Here is a 27,305-nt window from a genome sequence, read left to right as displayed (position 1 = left end):
AGTTACCTCTTTCTTCTCAACCTTTCTCTGCTCGACTCTGCAATTGTAAGTGATTCCAACAACAAAGGAAAGCGGAGGCTTAGGAAGAAAATGTTGGTGCTATAAAGAAGTTCTCTGGTTAGCTAAAATTTTAAAACATTGAATAATAAGTATGACAGCTGCCTCGTCTGGGTTTTGAGAGTTCAGCCAAGGTGCTGGATTAAACATTTTATACAGATTATACTCTTTAATTCTTTCCGTTGTTGGCCTACAGATTATTAGAAGATGACTGCATAGCGGACATTTGTCATATTCCTGGTTGCCCAGCCACCAAATTGCCTTGATATGTTGGGGAAACTTATAAAGAGGACTGCGTCTCACTCGTGGAAGCCAAAAGGCCCTGGTTTTTCCTGATCACTGACTGCTGGGGACCTAAGCATGACTGATCAGCCAGTCCCTCCCAAATTGTGATTCTGGAGACAGGAGCCAAGAGAGGCAGGCAATGGATAAAACTTATTCTGGTAGTGGTGGTATTCAGTATTTGTCAGTGATGGCAGCTAGGTCACCTATGGTACCCCATCACCAGGGAATTGCCAGTGTCCAGCAGCAGCATCCTTCCTGCGGCATGGTTTCCTCTGTGGGTCTGGCCACCCAGCCTCCCTTGTGCCTGCCTATTTTCCTAGCATGGTCCTCCAGCCTTTCCATTGATTCTTTGAGCTCCCCAATCTCTTTCAATAAATTCTTTTTTCTTAGATAAATTCTAAATTCTAACTTCAGTTAACCAGAATCAAGTTTTGTTGCTTACAACCAAGAGACTCTGGCTAATACATAGTCTTTAGGTAACGTTCAACCCAAAAGAGTCTGATGCTGCTGCTTTAGTACAGATCTCTGGATAAAGTCAAGTTTACAACTGGTCTGGGAGCTCTGTCTGGGTTCCCTTTAAGCCCATGCACCTCAGGCAAAATGTCTGCTGCCCCACCCTAAACCAACTCTTTGTTTCCCACAACTTCTTAATTCACACTCACTCAACCACCTAGTGAATAAACACTTATTCAGCACCTACTATAGACAAGGCAATATGCCAGGCTCTGAGAGGAATCCAAAGATCAATAAACTGTGTACTTTTGAATTTTGAACCAGGTAAATATATTTTCTTTTCAAAAATTAAATTTAAAAATTAACCACTCTGTTGAGGGTAGAAGTGAAGAGAAACTCTTTTCATCTTTGAATTAGTGTCACTGGGGGCAAGATGATGGCCATTTCTTGGTAAATGTACTAGAAATCGGTCCCAAAAGGCAATTGGACTCCTTTGTTAGAAGTTTCCAGTCGCAAACAAACAAGTAGGTCTCTAGAGCACTGAGAAAAGAATAGCTTTTCTGAAGTTGACAACTAGAGTGCTACTCATCAGAATATTTATGGGGCTGGCCCAGTGGCATAGTGGTTGGGTTCCCTGGTTCAGATCCCTGGGGCAGACTTACACACTGCTCATCAAGCCATACTGTGGCGGCATCCCACATAAAGTAGAGGAGGATTGGCACAGATGTTAGCTCGGCAAAAATCTTCCTCAAGCAAAAAGAGGAAGATTGGCAACAGATGTTAGCTCAGGGCCAATCTTCCTCAACAAAAAATAAATAAAAATTTTTGACTAGGATGAAAGATGGGATAGTGCCATGCATGAGAAATTTAACTCAAGATAATCCAGAGTCCTAAAATAGAATCAAAGAAACACCACTTTTTTTTTTTTTTTGAGGAAGATTAGCCCTGAGCTAACATCTGCCACCAGTCCTCCTCTTTTTTGCTGAGGAAGACTGGCCCTGAGCTAACATCCATGCCCATCTTCCTCTACTTTTTTTTTTTACATGTGGGACATCTGCCACAGCATGGCTTGACAAGCAGTGTGTAGGCCCGCGCCTAGGATCTGAACTGGTGAACCCCAGGCCTATGAATCAGAACTGTGGACTTAACTGCTGCACCACCGAGCGGGCCCCAAAACATCACTTTCAAATGAAAACACCATCCAGCTTGTCTCCTTTTCCTTAAATTACCAAATGAACACTTCTCCACTCCAAGGGAGTAGAGACCCCACTACCTCTAGGACCCCTATAATACAGCAATTGCCCAGGGGGTTGACGCTTGTATCTGAAAACATAGAATACTTGATACAAGCAAGGAAGAAAGGCACACATTAGTAAAGTAAAACAGGTAAAGCAGATTATTCCACATACCCAGAAAAGACTGTCACACACACACACACACACACACACACACACACACACACACACACACTTTACAGGAGCAACTGAGGTGCTGAGCGCTCACCAGACCCTCACCCATAAACAGTTAGGAGTCTGATCTACAAGTCAGACTTGGTTTTGGGACTTCAGACAAGTCACTTAACCACTCTAGGACTCAATTTCCCTTCAGAACTGGAAGGAAACTTAGGGATCACCTAAACCAGTCCTTAAATTTTACGTGACTCTTCTTTGAAGCATCCCCAATAAACCTCTGTGCTTGAATGCTGACTTTTAGTGACAAGATGCTCTCTCCAGGCGACTGATGTCATTTTTGAAACGCTCCAGTTGTTAGAGAAGTTCTTCCTCACATGCTCGCAGGGTGTCTCCCCATAGCTTTCCCCATGCTACTGACCGCTAAGGTTAAGTCTAATTCATGGACAGCTCTTTAAGAAAGCTCTCAACTTCCTTTGCTTTCTTGTCCACAGGCTAAACCCACGCCCTCGTCTTCTGTTGTTCTCAATAGTCACATTCAAGATACAACACCCTTCTGGTCTTCATGCTTTCATGGGTGTAGAGTAGAGGTTAAGCACCCTGGAGCCTCAGTCTGGATTTGAATACTGTCCTGTCACTTTGTAACTTTGTGACAGTGGACAGGTTACATTCATTTCTTTAGCCTTGTCTTTCTCTCTAAAATAGGATAATAATAATAATAAGCACACCTATCTCTCAGAGAAGCTGTGAATGAGATAAATGAGAAAATACAAGTAAAATGTTTAGTATAGTACCTGGCACTTAGTAAGCCATGTTACTACTGCTATCATCAATCACAATAAATAATAAGCCCTAATCATGACAATGAGAATAAACGTTAGAACCGGGAGGATTTAGAAAAGTTAATCTAGTCCATTAATGAGTCCACAAATAAGGTCTGGTGGCCCTGCCTTTCCCTATTTTGCGTAGCAATTATCACCTTCAATTGTGTTCAACGTCTGACTTACCCCGAAGAGGGCGGGGACCTTGTCTGTCAGGTTGACAGCTGGATAGTTAGTACCTAGACCAGAGTCCTGCTCACGGTAGTGAGAGAGTGGACGAACAGCTTCCTATCATAGAGGAGAAACTGGGGCGCAGCGAGGCTGGCAGACTTGTCTAAGATTGCGCACAGGGCTCCCGGGAGAGCTGGGACAAGAACTCAGAGGTCCTGGGCAGCCGACACTTAGAATTCAATCAAGGTCCAGCCCGGGAGTTTGGTGATTCGGGCACGAACACTGACAGACATCCAGTGATTCAGAGTCAACATTCCCACCGTGTGGCCTAAGTGCTGACCTGTGTTTTCGGGGTGACGAGCTGGAGCAAGGAGAAGACGGCTTAATGAGAAGCCGCCGGTATGTGGGTCCCGTGGGTGGGTCCCCGGGCGCGGCGCTAACACCCACTTGCAACGCTCCGTGCTGGCTGCGGGCCAGCGCTCGGCTACCGCCGGGCCATGCCGGCTAGGGGAGGGCCACCCCGGCTGAGGCCGACTCCCGGGAGCCGCGAGGGGAAAACAACCCGGCTCCAAATAGACAATTAACAAAGGCTGGAGGCCCGGGCCCCTCGCGGCGCACGCGCGCACGCCGCGTGGGCAGAGCCGCGCCCGCCCGCGCCCTCCGTGGGAACGGCGGCGCCCCCCACCCCCACCCCCACCCCCACCCCCACCCCCACCCCGCTCCCGGCCCGGCTGCGCGGTCCCCGGGGGGCCGAGCGCCGCGCTGGAGCGCCGGCACCTTGCGCGCGCGGTGAGTGCGCCCGGGCGATTGGGGCCGGCGGGCTGGGGCCGGCGAGAGGCGCGGGAAAGCAGCTGCTGGTCCTTCCAGAAAGGGAGGTGGGGGACGCGGGAGCGACGACGCGCGGTCCCCCTTGCTCGGTAGCTAGCTTTGTGGAGCCTTCTGGGAGTGCCAGCAACCTGATCCACGTGACCCGACCGCGTCGTTTTACAGGTGAGAAACAGGCCCAGAGAGGTAAGCTGGTCTAGTAAAAACTAATTGGTGTTCTTTGTATCTGTTTTTATATCCTGCCTGCTTCAGTGGAGGATTTGGGGTGACTTTTAATAAGAATCCATATGTTAAAACCATGGAATAATACAAACAATGGTAAAGATCCTTGCCAAAGAAAGTATAATTATAAATAGACAGTCAAGGCCAGGAGGAAAGAAAACGGAAGTCTGCCGTCCATAGGTGAGCTGCCTTGGCCGAGGTCCTGGGAAAAGTAGTGCCAAAGCTGCGACTAGGAGCCTGAACGTCCCGTACCGCCATAGTGCTCCCTGCACAGTGAGCGCCAGGACCTTGTGGGGGAAGGAGAAGCTGACAGCCTGCCCAGCACTGGTTCTTAACCTTCTTGGGATCACTGACCCCTTAGAAATCTGGGTCCCCTGCCCACAGAGGGCCTCACACACAGCCTGGCAGTTTGAGATTTGACATGAAGCATTCCTGCTGTCAGGATTGGCTGACGGCTGGCGCTCAGGCCACGCCGCTTCAGAGCAGTGTATTTGCTCCTTTTAAAGGGAGGCAGCTGGTGAAGGAGCGAATGCCCGCTGTGAGTCCACACGGAGTCCTGACACCGCCAGCTGTGGGATCTGGGACTCATGGTTTAATCTCTCCAAGGTCCAGTTTTCTTTGTAAAATAGAGATAAGATGGTCTGCTTTGTCCTTCAGGTTATTGTCAGACTTAAGAATGGATGCTGATCCCAGTGCCTGGCATGTAGTAGATGCTCAACCAAAGTGCTGGCGTGCATAATCCAGTGCATCACAGCTGTGCCAGTTAGGAAAGGGTGATGACCTGGAGGAAATTGGGCTGTATCTGAAATAAAATAAAAATTTAAAAATTGTAAACATGCAAATATAAAGTCAACCCTATTATGACTTACAAACCAGGTACATACCTTGGTGATGGAAACCTAAATGAATGCACTTATTTAGAATAGTGCACTGCATTCGATATTTGACCCAAGGTAAAATGCTAAAAGGAGAAACTAATAGACTTTCTAATAAGGACTGTTTACTGGGACTCACTTGCCTCTTTTGAATGGAGCCGGCACCTGTGTAGTTTTTAAATGAAAGGACATACGTGGGGACCTGGGCAGCACCCAGTCTTGCCTGGCATTGGAGGTTGGGCTGAGTTTCTGCCAGGGTACAGGAGTTGCTTGGCGGTTGGCTCACGTCCCTCTTGGATCAGCAGCTTGCTGTGGTAAACAGTGACTTGGTTGATTCTGCTCTAGATCAAATAAATGGCTTTTTATTTAACTGATGGGGGTGTGTGTCTTTGGGTGCTATAACTGAGGCAAGTGGCGTTTGTTGAGATTGATTGTCCAAACCTATTGTTGTTTATTGACAGGCTTCAGAACTTTAAAATCTATGGCTCCAAAATTGTGAGGACAGGGCTTGGGCAGGCCTACTGATCTATCAAAAGAACTGCTGTTACAAAATACTGTATTGTCTTCTTTCTCTGTCATTTTAGGCCTGGCACACGGAGCCAGGGAAATAAGGCTTAGGGCAAATTCCTGCTATTTAATTTGGGTTAAGACATACACTACCTGTCTGGTGGGTTACATTCTTCACGTATTTATAAAGAGGAATTTTTCCTCTGAGAGAGAGGGGGACAGGAGAAGAGTGAGTGTATGTGCGTATGTCTGGAATTTCTCTTGCCGTCTCTCTGTCTCACCCCTAATCAGTCATTTCTCAACCCAGAGAAATCCGTTTTCTCCAGGCTCAGTGACCTTGGCAAATTTCTTCCCTTCTGGCTCTGTGGCCTGATTTTGTATCATAGGAGGTCTGTGGCAAAGTTTTTTCTAATTTGACCTTTAGGTTCCAAACATCAGCACCCCGTGGTACATCACAGAGTGAACAGGCTCCCTCTCTTCGGCAAAGGCCCTTTCTTAGAAGGTGGCCCGTGCCCCCTTTGTTGTGTTTTCCCCTCCAGACTCACTGCCTCATTCCTTCAACCATTCCTTAGCAGGACCGGATTAAGAGCAGGATTTCTCAAGAAATGATCTACAGACCACGTGCATCAGAATCACCTAGGGGCCTGTTAGAATGCCCACCTCTGACCTACTGAATCAGGATCTTCAAGAGCGGGGTGAGAGTTTGTGTGCCTAGTAAGTGCTCCTGGTGATTCTTATGCACCTTTGGTGCCTGTGTGTGTGCTGGGGGGTGAGGATTGGTGGTGGGGAACTACTAATTCTTTATAAATTTCTCTATTGTTTGTCTAGTTATGTAGTGAGGAAGAGCCTCTTTTCTCATTTAAACAACCAACCAACTCATGATGTCTAAAGAAGATTTATAGATGGCAAATAAGCACTTGAAAAGATGCTGGAGATCATTAGTCATTGGGGAAATGCACGTTAAAAGCACAATATCACTTTATACCTATCAGGTTGGCTAAAATTGAAAAGACTATACCAAGTGTTGACAAGGCTATGGAGGAACTGGAACTCTTATATACTGTTGGTGGGAATGTAAAATGATCGAACCACTTTTTTAAAAGTTTGACATTTTAACAAGTCAAATATACACCTATGATGTGATCCAGACATTCCACTCCTAGGTCCAGCTTTATTACAAGAGAGAAATAGGAGACAACCGATTGTTTGTCCAGTGCATGGATAGATAAACTGTTTTATATCCATATAATAGAATACTGCTCGCATTAAAAAATAATGAACTATTGATAGATGCTATGACATGGATGGATCTCCAAATAGTTTTGCCAAAAGAAATAAACTAGCTTTTAGAAAGTACACACTGTATAATTCCATTTATATAAAATTCAAGGGGAGTTGCTATCTCTTAGCTGACCTCAAATTTTTGATGGCTTCTAAGAGTTGCGTATGATCATATTAGTCTAACTCCACATACAATAGTGTCATTGGCAATCTGATCATTATTCTGCCCATGTTCATTCATTCATTCATTCAATTAATTGAGCACCTGCTATGTGCTAGATGTAGAGTAGACACCAGGTAATGCATTCATGAATAAAAGAGACTTGATCCCTTCCCTTGTGGAGCTTACACTTTATTGAATCAGCCAGTAAAACAAATAGAATAAAAATAATTACTGGGGGAAAGGAGTGGTTCTTTGGAAGGGGATGGGAGTCAGGGAAGACTTGCCCGGGTTTTGAACAGAGAAGTAAAGCATTCAGTTCCATGTTTTTGAGTGACGGCTCCCTGTTAGTGCTGTGCATCCTCTCAGGAGGCTGTTGTACTCATCCAGCAGAAAGGAGATGGAGGTTTAGACTCAGGTGATCTTAGAAATGGAAAGCGCTGAAGGAACTGATGGGTAGCCTTACTAAAACAAGGCAGATCCCAGAGGTTGACACTGATTAACACTTTGTGTTCAGTAGTGTCGTCAGTTTTTAGTCCATATTACTGTCCTGTTGCCTGCCCCCAGCGTCTATAACCACGTCTTATTCTATCGCTGCATTTTATTTCTTACATGTAAGGATGTCAGGTGAGACAGTCAACACCTCGCTGGTCCAGTTATACTAGCCTACAGCATTCCTTTAATCTACTGACCTAATTGACCTTCCATAAGGAAATGAGGGTAGTTTGCCATTACTTGTTTTTTTTTTGTTTATTTTTTAAATTATAGTCATAATAGTTTGTAACGTTGTGAAATTTCAGTTGTACATTATTATTTGTCAGACACCATAATAAGTGTGCCTCTTCACCCCTTGTGTCCACCCTCCACCCCCCGTCCCCCTGGTAACCACTAAACTGTTCTCTTTGTCCGTAAGTTTGTGTTCCACAAATAAGTGAAATCATATGGCGTTTATCTTTTTCTGACTTATTTTACTTAACATAACACCCTCAAGGTACATCCATGTGGTTGCGAATAGGACAAATTTGTCTTTGCTATGGCTGAGTAGTATTCCATTATATATATATATACACACACATCACATCTTCTTTATCCATTCACCAGTTGATGAGCACTTGGATTGCTTCCACGTCTTGGCTATTGTGAACAATGCTGCAATGAACATAGGGGTGCATAAGCCTCTTTGTAGTGTTGATTTCAAGTTCTTTGATAAATACCTAATAGTGGGATGGCTGGATCATATGGTATTTCTATTTTTAATTTTTTGAGAAATCTCCATACTGTTTTCCGTAGTGGCTGCACCAGTTTGCATTCCCACCAGCAGTGTATGAGGGTGCCCTTTTCTCCACAACCTCTCAGACATTTGTTATTTTTTTTTTTTTTAAAGATTTTATTTTTTCCTTTTTCTCCCCAAAGCCCCCCGGTACATAGTTGTATATTCTTCGTTGTGGGTCCTTCTAGTTGTGGTATGTGGGACGCTGCCTCAGCGTGGCTTGATGAGCAGTGCCATGTCCGCGCCCAGGATTCGAACCAACGAAACACTCGGCCGCCTGCAGCGGAGCACGCGAACTTAACCACTCGGCCACGGGGCCAGCCCCTACATTTGTTATTTTTTGTCTTGGTGATTGTAGCCATTTTAATGGGCGTAAGATGATATCTACGTGTAGTTTTGATTTGCATTTCCCTGATGATTGGTGATGTTGAACATCTTTTCATGTGCCTATTGGCCATCTGTATATCATCTTTGGAAAAATGTCTATTCATATCATCTGCCCATTGTTGGATGGAGTTGTTTGTTTGTTTGTAGTTCAGTTGTATGAGTTCTTTATGTATTATGGAGATTAACCCCTTGTCAGATATATGATTTGCAAATATTTTTCCCGGTTGGTGGGTTATCTTTTCGTTTTGATCCTGGTTTCTGTTGCCTTCCAGAAGCTCTTTAGTCTGAAGTCCTACTTGTTTATCTTTTCTTTGTTTCCCTTGTCTGAGTAGACATGGTATTCAAAAAGATCCTTTTAAGGCTGATGTCAACGAGTGTACTGCCTATATTTTCTTCCAGAAGTTTTATGGTTTCAGGTCTTACTTTCAAGTCTTTGGTCCATTTTGAGTCTATTTTTGTGTATGGAGAAAGATAATGGTCAACTATCATTCTTTTGCATGTGGCTGTCCAGTTTTCCCAAGACTGTTTATTGAAGAGGCTTTCCTTTCTCCATTGTATGTTCTCAGCTCCTTTGTTGAAGATTAGCTGTCTGTAGATGTGTGGTTTTATTTCTAGGCTTTCAGTTCTGTTCCGTTGATCTCTGTGCCTGTTTTTGTACCAGTACCATGCTGTTTTGACTACTGTAGCTTTGTAGTATATTTTGAAGTCTAGGATTGTGATGCCTTCAGCTTTGTCCTTTTTCTCAGGATTGCTTTAGCTATTTGAGGTCTTTGGTTGCCCCCTATGAATTTTAGGATTCTTTGTTCTATTTACATGAAGAATGTCATTGGGATTCTGATTGGGATTGCATTGAATCTGTAGATTGCTTTAGGTAGTATGGACATTTTAACTATGTTTATTCTTCTGATCCATGTGCATAGAATATCTTTCCATTTCTTTATGTCATTATCAATTTTGTTAATGTGTTATAGTTTTCCTTGTATAGGTCTTTCACCTCCTTGTTTAAATTTCTTCCTAGATATTTTATTCTTTTGTTGAGATTGTAAATGGGATTGTACTCTTGAGTTCTCATTCTTTTAGTTCGTTATTGGAGTATATAAATGCCACTGATTTTTGTAAGTTGATTTTGTATCCTGCAACTTTCCTGTAGTTGTTGATTATTTCTGCTAGTTTTCTGATGGATTCTTTAGGGTTTTCTATATATAAAATCGTGTTGTTTGTAAACAGCGAGAGTTTCACTTCTTCAATGCCTATTTGGATTCCTTTTATTTCTTTTTCTTGCCTAATTGTTCTGGCCAAAACCTCTAGTACCATGTTGAGTAAGAGTGGGGAGAGTGAGCACCCTTGTCTTGTTCCTGTTCTCAGAGGAATGGCTTTCAGTTTATCTGCATTGAGTATGATGTTGGCTGTGGGTTTGTCATATATGGCCTTTAGTATGTTGAGGTACTTTCCTTCTATACCCATTTTATTGAGAGTTTTTATCATGAATGGATGTTGGTTCTTGTCAGATGCTTTCTCTGCATCTATTGAGATTATCATGTGGTTTTTGTTCCTCCTTTTGTTAATGCGGTGTATCACATTTATTGATTTGTGGATGTTGAACCATCCCTGTGTGCCTGGTATGAATCCAGCTTGATCATGGTGTATGATCTTGTTAATGTATTGCTGTATTCGATTTGCCTATATTTTGTTGAGGATTTTTGCATCTGTGTTCATCAGTGATATTGGCCTGGAATTTTACTTCTTTGTGTTGCCCTTGTTTGGCTTTGGTATCAGGGTGATGTTGGCCTCCTAGAATGTGTTAGGAATTTTTCCATCTTCCTCAATTTTTTGGAATAGTTTGAGAAGGATAGGTAATACATCTTCTTTGAATGTTTGGTAGAATTCTCCAGAGAAGCCGTCTGGTCCTGGACTTTTATTTTTTGGGAGGTTTTTATGATTTGTTTTTTTGTTTTCTGTTTTGTTAACCTATGCTGGCCCCAAGTGATCTCTGTTTCGCTTTCAAAGGGCTGACAGACCATCTGTTTTAATCAAGTGGCAGAAACCCAATTCAGAGTGGCTTAGGCCACAGTGGGGTGGGGAATGAAAATGTATTAGCTCATATAAAAAAATGCAAAAGGCATCAGTCTCCATCGTGGCTGGACTGAATGCCATCAAGGCTCAGTCTCATAGTCTCTCCATTTCTTAACTCCATTTCTTTCGGATTAGCTGCACGCTCAGTTAGGCTCTGGTGTGTAGTTCTTATTACTTATTATTATCATCATGATTAGCTGTCCTCATCATCTGCTTGAGTATGATCAGCCAAGTGTCCTTAGACAATTTTTTCATCCATCAGATCCACGATAATGCTACTCTTTCCAGTTTAACAATAATAGTAACAAAAAGAGCAGCTACTATTATTGAGAGCTTACCTTGTACCAGACACTCTTGTTAGACGCTTTACATGGATTATCTATGAAACCTTATAACAACCCTATAAGGAATGTTCTATAATTATCCCAGGAAAGCCAGCCAATTGATTGCAGGATCAGAATTTGAAATCAGGTTTTCTGGGTCTAGAGTCTGGGCCCCAAACCTTCACAAGGCCTCCTGCAGTAACTGTTTAGGGCTAAGAAGAGAGAAGCAAAGCCATCAAATAGTATGCCTATTTCTTAACTTTTTCTGAACATGAATCTTAAAATACACTTGGCAGTCATAGTACGGGGCAGAACTTTGGAGGTTATTCTTACAATTTTGTCGATCCCCGATCCCTCTGGGTTTTAGAGTTCTGGAAGCTCTTCGTACAGGACCCTCCCATATCTTTATAAGCCGGTCTCATTAGCCGGGATCTCTATGTGGCCGCTCTTGTTTCTATAGGTATTTCCTCCCTTTATTCTTCAACAGAGTCTTTTACTCTCATGATGCCTGAACGTCACCTGTGACAGCCTTCCGTGAATCCTAATCTCTAGAGTCTCAGAACAGAGGTTTTACTTCCTTTTTTTTTTTCCTTAAATGCTTAAATTGACCTTCCTTTAAAACCTGGGGGATGTTCAACTTTCCCTCCTTCTGAAAGAACTTTGAGATGATGGTTTCACTTGCCCTGGGCATCTGCTTACTTCCATTTCTCCATTCAGTTCCTTTGGTTGGTCAGAATTAGGTTTGGAATATCATTTCCCCTTGTTACTACTTCTGTCTTGAAAGTGATGAAATGATCAGGAAGTCCATAACATTTCCTTCCTTAGTTCCTCTGCTTTTAGTGGAATGAAACTTGGAGCAAATAACCAGCTATTTTAAATGCCCCATCCTTATTTTAGAGCCATTTTTTTCTTGATCTTTGTGTCCACAGAATCCAGGAAAATGCTTCGCCTGATGTAGCTGCTCCAAATATTTGTTGAATGAATATGTGAATGCCCAAATTCTTCTGTGTTGGTGTGGACACAGGAAAAGAGAATTAAGTGTTTTATCCTCTCCTAGAGTCAGAAGCAATTGCTGCAGAACATTCCACAGGCATTTCTTTTTAACACTATTCTATGTGCTAGATTGATTTTAGTTCTTTTTTTTTTTTAGGAAGATTAGCCCTGAGCTAACTGCTGCCAATCCTCCTCTTTTTGCTGGGGAAGACTGGCCCTGAGCTAACATCCGTGCCCATCTTCCTCCACTTTATATGTGGGACGCCTGCCACAGCATGGCTTGCCAAGCAGTGCCATGTCCGCACCCGGGATCCAAACTGGTGAACCCTGGGCCACTGAAGCAGAACGTGTGCACTTAATCGCCGTGCTACCAGGCAGGCCCCTAATTTTAGTTCTTAATTGCCTACCATAGGGCATCAAAGAGATATCAGGAATAAGGATGGACTGGATGATAAGGAAAACCACATTTTTTTGGAGTATGTTCTCCAAGACAAGCCTCCTTATCAGGCCAGACCAGGAAATGGAACAAGGGTGCCCAGCTTGCTATCGCAGGCTTTTAAGTTGCATTTGTCCTGAGAGTATAGCAAAGATAGTGGATAATGCAGGCTATATAATATTTTGTTTGTTTTTAACTTTTTATTTTGAAATAATTATAGATCAATATGCAGTTGCAAGGATGATACAGAGAAATTCTCTGTACCCTTCACCAGATTCCTCCTATAGTTACATCTTATTTAAATATAGCACTATATCAAAACCAGGGAACTGACATCGGTATAGTATATGTGCATGATTGTTCTACGCCATTTTGTCACATGTGTAGATTTGAGTAACCTCCTCCTCAGTGTAAGATAGAATCTGTTTTATCACCACAAAGTTCTCCCTGATGCTGTTTCTTTATGGTCACACCCACCTGCCCTCCATCCTCTGTTCTCTGCCTCTATAAAATTGTATCTTATATAAAGGAAATCACACAGTATGTAACCTTTTCAGGTTGTTTTTTTGCAGGCAGGATGATACACTCAAGAACCTTGCAAGTTGCTGCAGTGTAACAATAGTTCATGTCTTTTTATTTCTGAGTATTCCGTGATAGTGGATGTACCACAGCTTTTTTTTAATCATTCACCTCTTAAATACACCTATTAAAACAACATTTTGGTTGTTTCAGTTTTTGGCCGTTACAAATAAAGTTTCTGTGAACATTTGTGGGCAGGTTTTTATGTGGACAGAAGTTTTCTTTCTCTTGAATAGATGCCCTGAGGTGTGATTGCTGATAAGTGTATGTTTAGTTTTTAAAGAAACTGACAAACTGTTTTCCAGAGCGGCTGTACCGTTTCACAGTCCCACGAGCAATGTATGAGAGATCCAGTTTCTCCACATCCTTGCCAGCGTTTAGTGTTATATAATATTTTTTGTAACAGCTTTATTGAGATATAATTCACATCGTATAATTCAGTCATTTCAAGTGTACAAATCAAAAGTTTTTAGTATATATTTAATATATTTAGTATATTTAATGTATATTTAGTATGTTTAGTATATTTTTAGTTTTAGTTGTACAACCATCACCACAATAAATTTAGAACATATTCATCACCCCCAAAAGAAACCCTGCATCCAATAGCCACCATACCCCAAAACCCTATGCCTTCAGCCCTGGAAGCCACTAATCTACTTTCTGTTTCTAAGATTTGCCTATTCTGGATGTTTCATATAAATGGAATTATAAAATATAAGGTCCTTCGTGACTGACTTCTTTCACTCAGCATAATGTTTTCAAGACTCATCCATGTTGTAGCACATATCAGTACTTCGTTCTTTGTCATTGCCAAATAATATATAGTATTTTTAAAGAAATGCAAGTGTGTTTCTTTCCATTACGTGGGTATACAGTGATAGATAACAAAATGCTGCTAAAGAGAGGCTTTACCCAGCCTGCTTGGAGGTCTAGACTGCAATTAACCTATGTGCAAATTATTGCTATTTTAAATAGTCAGCAGTTCTCTGTAAAGTATTGCTTACGCTTTTTGTTTATTGAGCAACAATTCTGAGTAGGGGAACCTGAGCAGCTCCCCTGAAATCCTGTCGTGATCTTTCTAGAGAAGCTATGCACAGGGTGGTGAGTGTCAGCGATTCAGGTCAGGGACAGGTCAGCAAGACCACAGGCAGTGTTGGAGCTGGAATAGAGCTGTGCATCAGGCAGATGCATTCCGGGATCTTTCTGGGCCCTTTGCCTTCTGAATAACCTTGCTCTCCCCAAACACTTTGTTTACATGCTATCTGACCCACGGGTTGGTGCTCATGACATAGGACAGAAACTTCTACTGCTGCTAATACATTCAAATAGACCATTTATGTTTGCAAAAATGTATTAATCACCAGTATTGTGAGGTGCAGAGGAGGACACAAGATGAACGGGTGCTCATCTGTTCTCTAAGAGCTTAACATTTAGCCATGGAGATGAGGCATAGCCCTAAATAACCGGAGTACAAGGTTGAATGGGATGTGTGCCACTTTAAATATTAGGAAATGTTTTAACCATCCAGAAAAGAACAAAGAACAATAAAACAAATTCCCATGTTCTTACCATCTAGCTTTGTTTAATTTTAACATTGTTCCCGTATTTGCTTTGGGTTTTTTTTAAACAAATAAAACATCTCAGATACTCAGCAGTGAAAACGAAGGAATTATTGATACATGCAACAATTTATATAAATCTCCAGGGAATTATGCTGATAGAATACAGTCAATCCCAAAAGGTCACAAACTGTATGATTTACACACATTCTTGAACTGACAAGATTATAGAAATGGAGAACAGATTCCTGGTTGCCAGGGATTAAGGATGGGATGGGGCTGGAGCCAAGCGGGTGAAAAGGCAACACGAGGGATCTTCCTGATGGAACCATTCTGTGCCTTGTCTGTATCAATGTCAGTATCCGGGTTGTAATATTGTACTTTGGTTTTGCCTGATGTTACCATTGGGGAAATTGGGTAAAGGGTACATGGAACCTCTATTATTTCTTACAACTGCATGTGAATCTATATCTCAAAATTAAAAGTTTAACTAAAAACCCCCTCAGATGCCATTAAGTCCCCTTTGATACTCTCCCCAGTTCCCTTCCTCTGCCTCCCTCTCCAGAGTTTACCATTATCCTGAATTTATTGCCAATCATCTCCACAAAAATTTTAATACCTATGCTACATATGTATGTCCCTAAATAGTATCTAACATTGTTTTACATATTTTAAACTTTTAAAAATAGTATCATGTTGTATGTACCCTTCTGGGACTTGGGTTTTCTTTTTTTTTCTTTTTCCCCCTCTTTACAGTGTTTGCGAGGATGGCCATGTTGATACATGAATGTATAGTTTATTCCTTTTCACTTTTGTTCATAATTCCATTAAATGGCTATACTGTACGTTACTTATCCACTTTCCTTGGGACATTTAGGTTCTTTCTAATTTTCCGTTATTATCAACAGTGCTGCAGTCAACATTCTTGTCTACATTCCTTGTGTATATGTGGAGAAGTTTCTTGAAGGCAGGATATATGTAGGAGTAGAACTCCTTGACCTGACAGTGTATGCATTTTCAGTGTTTCTGGATATTGCCAAATTGCTCTTTAGAGTGGTTGCAACAATTTACATTATTCGTATCAGTATATGAGACTTCCCATTCCTCTACAGTCTCACCAACAATTTAGTTTTATATTTTGCCAATCTGATGGGCATGAAATGGTACTCATTGTGGTTTTAATTATTCACATTTGCCTAGTTACTAGTGAATCGAGCATCTTTTCATTTGTGTGTTAGCGATTTAAATTTCTTCTTTTGTGGATTACCTGTTTGTACCTGTATCAGCCAGAGTTTAGTTGGAGATAACACAAATCATTCTATTTTAACCAGAAAGGGATTTACAAGAGGGCATTAGGTACTTACCAAATTGGTGGAAGGGCTGGAGAAGCAGGTCACAGAATGGGCCTCTAGGAATGAGTCCAAAATCAATACTACAGGAAAGGCCCTCCGAGGGAGCTGCTACCCTCGGGAACAATCAGGAAACTGGAGAATTGGGAAGCTGCTGTCCCAGCTGCTGGCTTCAGGATTCCATGATTTTAGCCACAATGGAGTGCTGAAACTGTTGGCTTCAGAACAATGCAGTACCTGCCCCATTAAATGGATGCCTCAAGCGTGCCTTCCTTCCTACTTAGCTCAGTTCTAAATTCAGGGCTCTCTTGAGACCGTCTGATTGGTGGGGCTGAAAGCACGTCTTGCAGTCTTAGCTGCAAAGGAGTCTGGGAAGCTGGGTTTTAGCTCTCCAATTTCAGCATTACAGCAAGATCTAATAGAAGGAGGTTAAAACTGACACTGAATGAACCCAAACACTGTATTTGCAACGATATCATTTGTCTATTTTTCTTTTAGATTTCCCTGTTTTAATGATTCATAGTTCTTTATAAGGTCTAGATATTAAACTTCTGCAGGTTACGTTCATTACAAGTATCTTCTGGTTTGAGGCCTCTCTTTTCCTTTTTTTAAAAAAAAATTTAAATTTTTCTTTCTTCTCCCCAAAGCCCCCCAGTACATAGTTGTATATTTTAGTTGTGGGTCCTTCTAGTTGTGGCATGTGGGATGCTGCCCCAGCATGGCTTGATGAGTGGTACTAGGTCTGTGCCCAGAAGCCAAACTGGCGAAACCCTGGGCCACTGAAGTGGAGCATCCGAACTCAACCACTCTGCCACCGGGCCAGCCCCCTCTTTTCCTTTAGATTGTAGAATTGTTTATTAATAGAAGATTTCAGTATTATTGTGGTCAGATTGATCAGTCTTTATCAATCTTTTCTTTTGGGATTTCTACACTTTATGTCTTGTTGAAGAAACCCTTCTCGTCTGGAGAGCATAAAAATATTTTCCTCTAAGAATTTTAGAGTTTCGCATTTAAGATTTAGGTCTTTAATCTATCTGGACTTTATTTGGGGTGTGATGTGGTATTGTATTTGGTTATTTTTCTATATGGCAAGCTAATTATCCCATGGACCATCCTTTTCCCAGTGACTTCTAATGACACTTATGTCATATATCAAGTTCCCATGTTTACCGTGGTCTGTTTCTGGGCTCCCTACTCCATTCCACTGATCTATTTGCACCTGTGTCAGTATCAAACTGATAAATATTATGGTTTTCTAGTAGATCTAGATATCTGGTAAGACAGGTCCCCCTACATTGTTCTTCAGAATTGCCTTAGCTATTCTTACCCTCTTCCTCTTCCTTGTGTATTTTAGAATCATTCTATTATGTTCTACTAAAACAACAACAACAATCCTGTTGGGAGTTTTATTGGAATTGTATTGAATAACTTTGTAGAGAATTTTCATCTTTATGATACTGATTCTTCCTATCCATGAAAATAGTTCTTGAATATATTCCAATAAAGTTTTATAATTTTCTTCCTAAAGATCTTGTACATCTTTTGTTAAATTAAGATATCTAGGAAGGAATAAATAGTAGTTATTTTTTGTTAAATTTTTTATCATGCTATCTTTCTCTAAATTGTACTTGTACATACTGTTGTTGACATATATAGGAATATGATTTATTTTTGAATATTGGTCTCCAGCAAAAATGAGGAGCTCTCACTTTTTCTCACATTTAGTTTTTGGTTCACATCAAAGCCATAAAAGCATGTAATTTAAAGGGATGGGTAGTTCTACGCTTGTTGTGAGAAAAGAAACAGATAATTCTGCAGCGTTTGTTATGGAAAACAGTCTGTCCACTTGTCTTTCGTTCCAGGCAATTCCTTCTATCATTTTAGCTGATTGTTTTAGTATTTACCTCCATATCTTTAAATAGCATGCATATGCTGCTTCTTCTTGAGATTTTGGTTTAGGCATTGTTCTTTGACTTTCTGCTATGAAAGATGAGGATTCAGCTATTTTTTTTACTCCTCCTTCACCACATATGTATAGCCTTCTTATTACCCTATCCTCTCCATATAGTTATACACAATATTAATTAGATCGCTTGTGTTACGTGTGTAAATTCTATTTATAACTGAACCAGGTAGTAACATATAATTACTTTCATCTTTTCTGCACAATTTTTTTGTTATAACAGTTGTTTTTGTTTGTTGGTTTGTTTCTTAGTTTCATGTGTATTTATGTAATTATGCCTACAGAAACACCATATTCTCTATCAATTCAATAAATCTGTTCTCAAGACATTCTAGTGCCTTCTGAAGTACTCTCGTCCAGACTGTTTGCTGTCCGCCTGTAGCCAATAGTCAATCCTAGGATTTCCCTTATCCCATCCTGGGGATTTCCTCAGTGCCGCTCCTACATTAGATCACCAATTCCCTGTATCTCATGTCTTCCTCTTGCTTGATTTATTTCTTTATTTTGATGGAGCACATTCTCCCATAGTTTCCTGAGAACAAGAATATACAGGAAAAAATAAAAATCTGAAAAAAAAAAAAACCCTCTATATAAAAAAAAAAAAAAAAAACAGAATGTACAAGGTAAATTCTCTAGGCCTTCCAGGTTCTGCAATTTCTCCTCATCCTGTTTAGATGCGGATTTTTTTAACTTATCCTGCTTGAGACTTGTACTTCCTACATCTAAGAATTTATAACTTTTATAAATTCTTGACAATTCTTTGTCTTATCTCTTCAAATATTGCCTCCCCTCACCCTCTTTATTCTTGCCTTCTGGAACTCAGATTTGATACACGGCCTTCTTATTTCAATATTCAGATCCCTTGAATTCTCTTTCAGATTTTCCATGCTTTTCTTTCTTTTTAGTAGTCCGGATAATTTCTTTGGATCTATCTGTCCCTTTACTATTTTTCTTTCCTAAATGTCTGTTTAATCTGTCCATTCGGTTTTTAATTTCAAAGACTAAATTTTTAATTTCTGTAAGTTCTATTTGGTGCTTTTAAAAAATCAAATAGGTCATTATTTCTTTTTATAGTGTTTTTTCTTTTCTTGCTTTATAGTCTCTGTCTGATCGTTTGATTATCTGATGTTCTTGGGGTCTAATCCTGCTCTTTGTTGTTTCTGATAATGCTCGCTCACAGTAGAGTTCGTGTAATTTTGGATTTTAAACTCATCTTCAGGACAAGATTATCTGTTAGCGTACCATGTAGCCTAGGTTAAGGATATGTCCCTTTGGAGACATTTTATTTGTCCTGTGGCCCCTCAGAGTAGCATTAGTCCAGAACTTTTTTGTTAATTTCTCAGTTTGGGGCTACTTGGACCAAATGTGTAGTATCAGTTTGAACCTAAAACTCAGAGAAAACAGGCCTATTGTTATGAATTTTCAGAGGAGTCTTTTTCCTCCCCCAGGACCCAAGCCAAGATGGAGAAACATCTTTGTCATCTTCTGTGTGGGTAGGGGGACATTTTTTTCTGAATCGCCATTTCGCTTAAGTCTTGAGGTCCCACTTCTGTGAAGGAGCTCGTCTCCTGTTCCTGCCTGGGCACTGATGCCCCTGTCCGTGTTTCACTGAGCACAGCAATGCCCTCTTCCAGCCCACCCTGTCCGCTTTGGCCACGGCTGTGTCAGCTCAGCTGCTCCTGCTCTGGTTTGCAGTTCCCTCTGTTTGGGAGCCCTGCCTGCTGATTCTCGTTACTCTCTTGCAAGTGCTGCCTTGCAGTGAAATGAAAGTGTGTTATAGCTGAGCCAGCATTTCCAGGTGTTTTGTAGGAGGCAGCTTTTCAGGCCATCTGTCCGCAGTACTGCTATTGGTACTTTTTAAACTTAGAGATAAAGGTGAAAAGTACCTCTGGCTGGGAGGGTCAGGAAAGGCCTTAGAGAAGATGAATGCCAGAGTTTAGAGACAAGGGAGAGGGCACAGCAGGAGCAAAAGTACAGAGGCAGGAAGTGACCATGCAGGTATGCAGAAAAGCACATAACTCTCTTTCACTGGAGTGTATCTGAGAAAGGGAAAATGGGGTTGGAGCTGGACCACGGAGCAGCAGGGAGCTATCAAAGTCTCACAGCGGGGAATACCGTGATCCCAAGCTTTGTTTCAGGAAGTTTAAACTGGAAGCGTGTCCAGGATGAAAGGGCGTGGGTGGCAGCAGTGGGAGAGGGGTTTGGATTTGGAAAGATGATCCTGGAGACCAGGTGATAGGTTGCACACGGCCTGAATGGGGTAGTGGGGTGGAGAGGAGGGAACCACTGGGGGAGAGAGAGGGAGAGGGACTCAGCCGAACTAGATAAAGAAATCTGGGTCAAGAGCTGGGGGACGAAACAGAAGAAAAGCTAGGCAAGCACATTGTCTGAATCCTGGGAAATGAATTTTAAATGGCACCAATTATCTGAGCTGTGTTCTGCCTTTTACGATGGTCCAGATACTGCCCACAAAAGCTAATACACAGTTCATCTCAACTCTGCATGCAGCTAAAGATGTTCTTAGGCAGCTTGATGAATAGTTGTCTTTGGATTAGAGATAGCGTGTTCTGGTAGAGCTCCCGGAAGTGAGTTGGGATGTGTTTGCCTTCCCCAGAACCTGCTGACATGGCCGATCCCGGGGCTGATGAACCGTCCCCCAGGACAGAGAGTCCGGATGGGGAAGGCCGGGTGTCTGAGGACAGATCGTTGCTCCATCAGAGGCTGGCCATCAGGGAACTCATCGACACGGAGGTCTCCTATCTGCACATGCTCCAGCTCTGTGCCTCGGACATCAGGGGCCGCCTGCAGCAGGTACTTGCGTGGGGCCACACACAGCCTATATTTATAGGGACAAACGTGAGTTCTGCTCTCAAGACTTCATGTCTGTTCCTGGGGCAGGCTTGATGGAGGGGAAGGCATGATGGATGTGAAATCTTCTGGATGTCAGCCCCACTATTTCCATCTATTGTCCATGCAACCTTCAGCAAGGCCTTGGACTCTTAGTAAACTCATCTGCTAAATGGGGAGAGGAATAATCACCTCAGAGTATTAAATGAGCTAATGGGTAAAGGAGCCCTTTATCAAGTTTAGAACAGATTGCTTAAACTGACCTACATTCTGATTGTCTCCTTTGGGGGGTGATGACATGGAGAAGTTATCACTATGATGGGTTTCTATTTTAGGGTTCCTTTTTTATATCTTTTTCCCCCCTGATTTCAGAAATAATATAGGCTCTCTCTATAAAATTTCAAGCATCCCCTAGCATGTAAGCTCCATAAGGGTAAAGACTACTTAGTTCAATATTTCGCAGTTCTTGACAGGTAAATAGTTGACTTAACTAATGTTTCTTGAATTAATGACATACTTAACTACATAACATAGGAGGTAAAAGTCCTCTCATATTTTGCTCTTTAGAAATTAGGATTTCGGGGCTGGCCCTGTGGCCAAGTGGTTAAGTTCGCGCGCTCCGCTGCAGGCGGCCCAGTGTTTCGTTGGTTCGAATCCTGGGCACGGACATGGCACTGCTCATCAAGCCACGCTGAGGCAGCGTCCCACATGCCACGACTAGGAGGACCCACAACAAAGAATATACAACTATGTACCAGGGGGCTTTGGGGAGAAAAAGGAAAAAATAAAATCTTTAAAAAAACAAAAGAAATTAGGATTTCTCTGTAGGCACAGAACAAACAAATATAGGTTGTTACTTATTTTAACAAAATAAGAGCATACTCCATATATTTTTCTACAGTTAGCTTTTCCTACTTGATCCTGTATCTAGTACATCTTTCTCTGTATATATCCCTTATGCCCATGCACATATGTGGATATCCTGCATCCTTTTTAACAGTGATATAGCTTGGTTAATAGAGACTGGAGTTCAGACTATATCTCAAAGTAATGGTGGTAGGTGCCAAGTGTGTCAGAGCTGGAAAGAAGTGCAACTTCCCATCCTTATATGACAGATGGGGAAACTGAGAGAAGAAAAATGACAGCTGCCAGCAGACCTGGGATAAAACCCCAGTTCAGCCTTCCTTTCATGCTGAGTGCTCCATCTCTTCCTCTGTTCTTGTAGAGAAATGAAAATACCTAATTAATAAAATTTCACAGTCCTTGCAAACATTCCACAGGGACAGTCTTCCCAAGAGTGATGGGACCCTGAGGGTGTGAGTGTTCTAGACGACTCTCCAAAGCCTGCAAATAAAGTCACTCTGCCGAACTCCCAGCGACCTCCCATGGCTTCTCTGTTCCCTCCAGCTGCCGCAGGGAGATCTGGATGTCCTGTTCTCAAACATTGATGATATCGTCAAGGTGAACAGCAGATTTCTTCATGGTCTGCAGGAGACAGCCTCCAGGGAAGAGGATCAAGTGCAGCTAATTGGTAAGCACAAGATGAGGCAGTTGTCCACCTTAGATTCCCGTGGAATTAATTGTCCTCAGCATGTGGTCATTGCCGAACTGTCTACAGAGTTCCAAGGAAACACCGCTCACTGGGAGTCTGTTTTTGGGAACAGACTGAAACATGGCATGTCCTATATCCAAGACATGGATGAATGTAGTTTCCCTGCTCTCAAAACCCTCTATGCTCTGCCTGTTTACACCCCGCCCCTCAACCCCTGGAAACCACTCATCTTTTTACTGTCTCCATAGTTTTGCCTTTTCCAGAATGTCATGTTGCTGGAATCATACAGTATGTAGCCTTTTCAGAGTGGCTTTTTTGTCTAGTAATATGCAATTAAGGTTTCTCCATGTCTTTTCCTGGCTTGACATCTCATTTCCATTTTTTTTTGATCACCGAATAATATTCCACTGTATGGATATAGGACAGTTTATTTATCCATTCACCTGCTGAAGGACTTCTTGGTTGCTTCCAAGTTTTGGTAATTATGAATAAAGCTCCTATAACCTTAGGGTGCAGGGTTTTTAAAAATCTCTTTTTAAAATTTGTTTGTTGTGGTGTAATATGCATACTATAGAAAATTTACAATTTTAACCATTTTTAAGTGTACAGTTCAGTGGCATTAAGTACGTTCACATTGTTGTGCCACCATCAGACTATTCATCTCCAGAACTCCTCATCCTCTTAACCTGAGACTCTGTACCCACCAAATGATAACCAGCCCTTGGGGACCACCGTTCTACTTTCTGTCGCTATCACTTGGACCACTCTGTGTACTTCACATAAGTGGAGTCCTTATATTTATCCTTTTGTATCTGGCTTATTTCACATAGCTTAATGTCTTCAAGGTTCTTTTTAAGCTTTTTATCTTGAAATAATTTTAGACTTACAGAAAAATTGCAAAAATAACACAGAGAGCTTCTATATACCCTTCATCCAGCTTCCCTAATTTTTAACACCTTACGTATCCATAGTACAATTATCGACACCGGCTGTTAACATCAGTGCAACTTATTCAAATTTTGCCAGTTTTCCTATTAATATCCTTTTCCTGGTCCTGGCCCCAATCTAGGATACCACATTTCATTTTATTGTCATGTTCCCATAGTCGTCTTCAGTCTGTGACAGTTCTTCAGTCTGTCTTTAGTGACTATGACACTTCTGAAGACTTCAAGTTTGTAGAATATCCCTCAATTTGGGGTTTTCAATTATAAAGTTAAAATTATTTTATAAAAGTTTATACAGTCGTGTGTCACATGATGACGTTTTGGTCAAGGAGGGACCGCACGTATGACGGTGGTCCCGTAAGATTAGGACCATGTATCCTAGGTGTGCAGTAGATTGTGTAAGTGCACTTTGTGACGCTCGCACAACAAAATCGCCTAACAACGCATTTCTCAGAATGTATCCTCGTTGTTAAATAACACATGACGTATATGAAACATTTCATAAACTTGTATTATAATCAAATTTTTATATTTTATAACATTTTATATGATTTATAAAATTAAACTTATTTTCATGATTAAACTGAGGTTATACATTTTTGGCAAGAATGTCATAATCAATGTCCCGTCCTTCCGCGTGTGTCACAGCAGGGGCACCTCATGTCACTGTATTTTATTACTTAGAATGATGTTAACTCTGATAGCATAGCTGATAGAAGGTGCTATCTTCTACGTTTTCCACTATAAAGTTACTATTTTTTCTCTTTGTAGTTAATAAATATCTTATGAAGAGAAACTTTGATATTATGCACATGTTCTGTTTCTTCTCAAACTTTCATCCGTTAATTTTAGCATCCATCAATGGATCTTGCTTACAATAATTATTACTGGTGTTCTAATGGTAATTTTCTATTTCCCTTATTCCTTCTATACTTATTAATTGCAATTCTTCTATAAGCAAGAACTGTCTCTTCTCCCCCATTCTTTTTTTATTCAATTATTTATTTATATCAGTGTGAACTCATGGATATTTACTTTATTCAGTGAGTCAGTGCTATCATTATTCATTTTCTTGCTCAAATTTTACCAACTTTGGCCACTGGAAGCCCCTTCACGTTGGCTCCTGTGTCCTTTCAATGTGCCTCCAACAATTTTTAAGCACTTCCTGACTTTCTGACAAGATGTTCCAGGCTCATCTTGTATATTCCCTGCACCATCCTTGGAATCAGCCATTTCTCCTGGGGGCCCTGGTTCCTGTCTTTGGAAAATGATGTTTAGACATCAAGTTCTAGGCTCCACGTTTGCTCATGGTTCCTGAAGTGTCATTGCTCCTAGGCCCTGTCAGCTGACAGAGCTGGCAAATATATGTATATCTGCTAATACGTGCATCTGCACACATCTACATTTCTTTCTATATCTGTCCATCTGTATTTATATATATAAAGCCATGGGTTCATGATACCTCCAATGCCAGTCCAGAGTCACAGGGTTCGTTCTAGTCTTCCCCCTTTTCTTATTTAACGTCTTTCTCTGACAGGGAGAAATGGCGGTCATCTACAATATATTTATTTATTTATTCAGAGTTAGTATACACATAAGGTAGTTTCAGAATTACCTGTACCCTTGTGAAAAACAGTTATTTACGTTAATTTCCTCCCCATACCCTTCAGTGCGGTTATGTTACTCATTTGTAGTAGAATGAGGTTCATGCCTTATTGTTTGTATCCCGTCTGGGGTTCCCCCTGCACATCCTGGTGGGTCTGAGTTGTATATGTGAAACATGAGCACGGGTCCAAGAGTCAGAGCTGTACAGAAAGGTCTAGTCAGCGGAGCATTGCTCCCCTCTCATCCCTGCTACCCCATCCCATTCTCTCCTTCTTTCTACCTGTTTCATTTCCCCTACAAGTAACCAATCTTATAAGTTTCTGATTTTAAAATATGGAATGATTCATGAATTTGCATGTCATTCTTGTGCGGAGGCCATGCTAATCCTCTATATTGTTCTAATTTTAGTATATGTGCTGCTGAAATTAAGCTGGAGTGATCCTTTTAAAAAGGAAGCCAGATCATGTCACCCCTGCTCAAAACCCTCCAGTTGCTTGCTGCCACCAGAAGAATAAAATCCAGACACCTTACTCCACCTCTCTTACTTCGAGGCCCTCCATCATCTGGCTTCAGTCTCCTATTTATTTTCCCTACTTTGTGCCCTCGCACACTCTGCTCCAGCCACACCTGCCTTCCTAGTGTTGTCCTCATGTCCACTGCTCACCAGCCTTATGCCCTTTGCTTTGTCCCTCCCTCAGTCTGGTGCTGTTCTTCCCCCAACATTCCCAGGACGGGTCCTTCTGGTCTCTGATAAATGTTCACATCTTCATGGAGGCCCTCCCTCCGGAGGTCTCCTGCTGCTCTCTCACTCTTTTTCTGACTTTGTCTTGATTCATGGTACTCATCACTACCTGGCATATGTTATCAATTTATTTATTGTCTGTCCTCCCTGCTCGAATAGAAGCCCCAAGAGGCAGGGGCTTTGTTTTGTTCACAGAGCTTGCAAGAGTGCCCGGCACATGGTCAGTAAATAAGCAGCTAGTCAATATTTGGTGAAGGAAGTTTGTGTCAGATCCTTTAGATGCATTATTTATTTAACCCTCACAAAAAACACGTGGAAGCGAGTACGGCTTTTATTCCAACCTGCAGGTGGAGAAATGGAGAGTCTGAGGGGTCACGTGCTTGCCCCAGGTTACACGACTGGGAAAGCTTGGCAGGAGGTCTGGCCTTCAGTCTCTCTGACTCCAAAGCGTGCTGTGACTGCCTGTGCCGTGCTAGAGCGTGTCCTTGTAAACCCGGGGTTGGGAGTTGTACCTGCCACTCACAGTAATTGTAAAGATAGAACGTGAGTGTGTTTTGTAAACTGTAAAACACCGTACAAGTATGAGAACTATCAATATTATTGTCGTAATTATAGCTACCGTTTATTAAGTACTCACAGTGTGCCAGTCTGAGCTGTCCATCACCCTCTCACTTAATTCTTATAGCAGCATTTTGAAAGTGAGATGAAAAGCGGAAACTCAGGACAATGAGGTAACTTGCCTGGCCGTCTCACCGTGGAGCTGGAGCGCTTAGCTGTCTCCCCCACCGCCTCCCTGTCCCCAACAAGGGGACATACAGACATGCCTTTGAGAATGCCTTGTTGCTTTCTCACTGTCAGGTAACTTATTCCTGGAATTCCAAGAGGAGTTGGAGCAAGTCTATAAGGTCTACTGTGCCAGCTACGACCAGGCCTTGCTGCTGGTGGACACTTACCGGAAGGAGCCAGAGCTGCAGCGGGAGATCCAGGGCATCATTGAGGCAGTGGTGTGAGTAGCGTGACCTGTGAGCACTCGCTCTTGTTGCCATTGACCCCGAGGTCAGGGGCCATTACCATTTCACCCCCACTTGGTGCTGCTCATGCTGCATCAGGAGTGTCTCAGTGAGGATAGGCTAGGCTATGCTACAGAGACAGACAATTCCTAAGTCTTGGTGGCTTCAAACAACAAACATTTGTACCTTCCTTGAGCTCCATTGTGGGTTGACTTGGGCTCTTTGCAGCATCCTCACTCTGGGACCCATGCCAACAGCAGCTACATCTGGAATGTTGCCAGTAATGGTAGCAAAGGGAAAACGTTCTGGAGGGTCTAACACTGGTAATCAAACACTCCAGTCCAGAAATGATATCCATCGCTTCTCATAATTCATTGGCCAGATCTCATCACATGGCTTCGTCCAACTACCAGGAGGCCAGGGCGTGCTCTCCTGCCCTGTGTCCAGAGGTGGAAGAGCAGAAATGTTTGGTGAACAGCACTCTTGACTACCGTAGGAAGGGTGGTGAGGTGGTGGGAACCACATGCTGGAAGCTTCGGTGGTGGGACGCAGGTGTCTGTCACCTGGGGAGGCCTTCTCCAGATGGCTGAAGTCCTGCCCCACA

At 42.0% G+C, this 27,305-nt stretch overlaps 1 protein-coding gene and 1 non-coding gene across 20 annotated transcripts in view; one reads left to right on the top strand and one right to left on the bottom strand.

The window, feature by feature from the left end:
- The first annotated feature begins 3,232 nt into the window (after positions 1-3,232).
- The window catches only part of ARHGEF37 (Rho guanine nucleotide exchange factor 37), a 50,381-nt gene continuing 26,308 nt past the window's right edge, over positions 3,233-27,305 (top strand). The window contains exons 1-7 of one of the 19 annotated variants that reach the window (XM_070234008.1): positions 3,506-3,595; positions 4,064-4,186; positions 6,201-6,320; positions 19,450-19,494; positions 20,616-20,812; positions 22,256-22,379; positions 26,550-26,697. In XM_070234008.1, coding sequence (XP_070090109.1) covers positions 6,278-6,320; positions 19,450-19,494; positions 20,616-20,812; positions 22,256-22,379; positions 26,550-26,697 — 557 coding nt within the window. In that variant the 5' untranslated portion in view covers positions 3,506-3,595; positions 4,064-4,186; positions 6,201-6,277. Of the gene's footprint in view, positions 3,596-3,907; positions 4,187-6,197; positions 6,340-19,449; positions 19,495-20,615; positions 20,813-22,255; positions 22,380-26,549; positions 26,698-27,305 lie in introns of those variants that run through there. The other 18 variants (XM_070234013.1, XM_070234009.1, XM_070234015.1 and 15 more) reach the window with 18 other exon arrangements.
- Positions 25,277-25,378, bottom strand: LOC111767980 (U6 spliceosomal RNA). The gene has a single exon (XR_002799942.1). It is a non-coding gene; the product is annotated as a U6 spliceosomal RNA (small nuclear RNA).

Source organism: Equus caballus, chromosome 14 (genome assembly GCF_041296265.1).
Source record: "Equus caballus isolate H_3958 breed thoroughbred chromosome 14, TB-T2T, whole genome shotgun sequence".
Lineage (NCBI taxonomy): Eukaryota > Metazoa > Chordata > Mammalia > Perissodactyla > Equidae > Equus > Equus caballus.
This window is presented reverse-complemented; position numbering and strand designations above follow the sequence as displayed.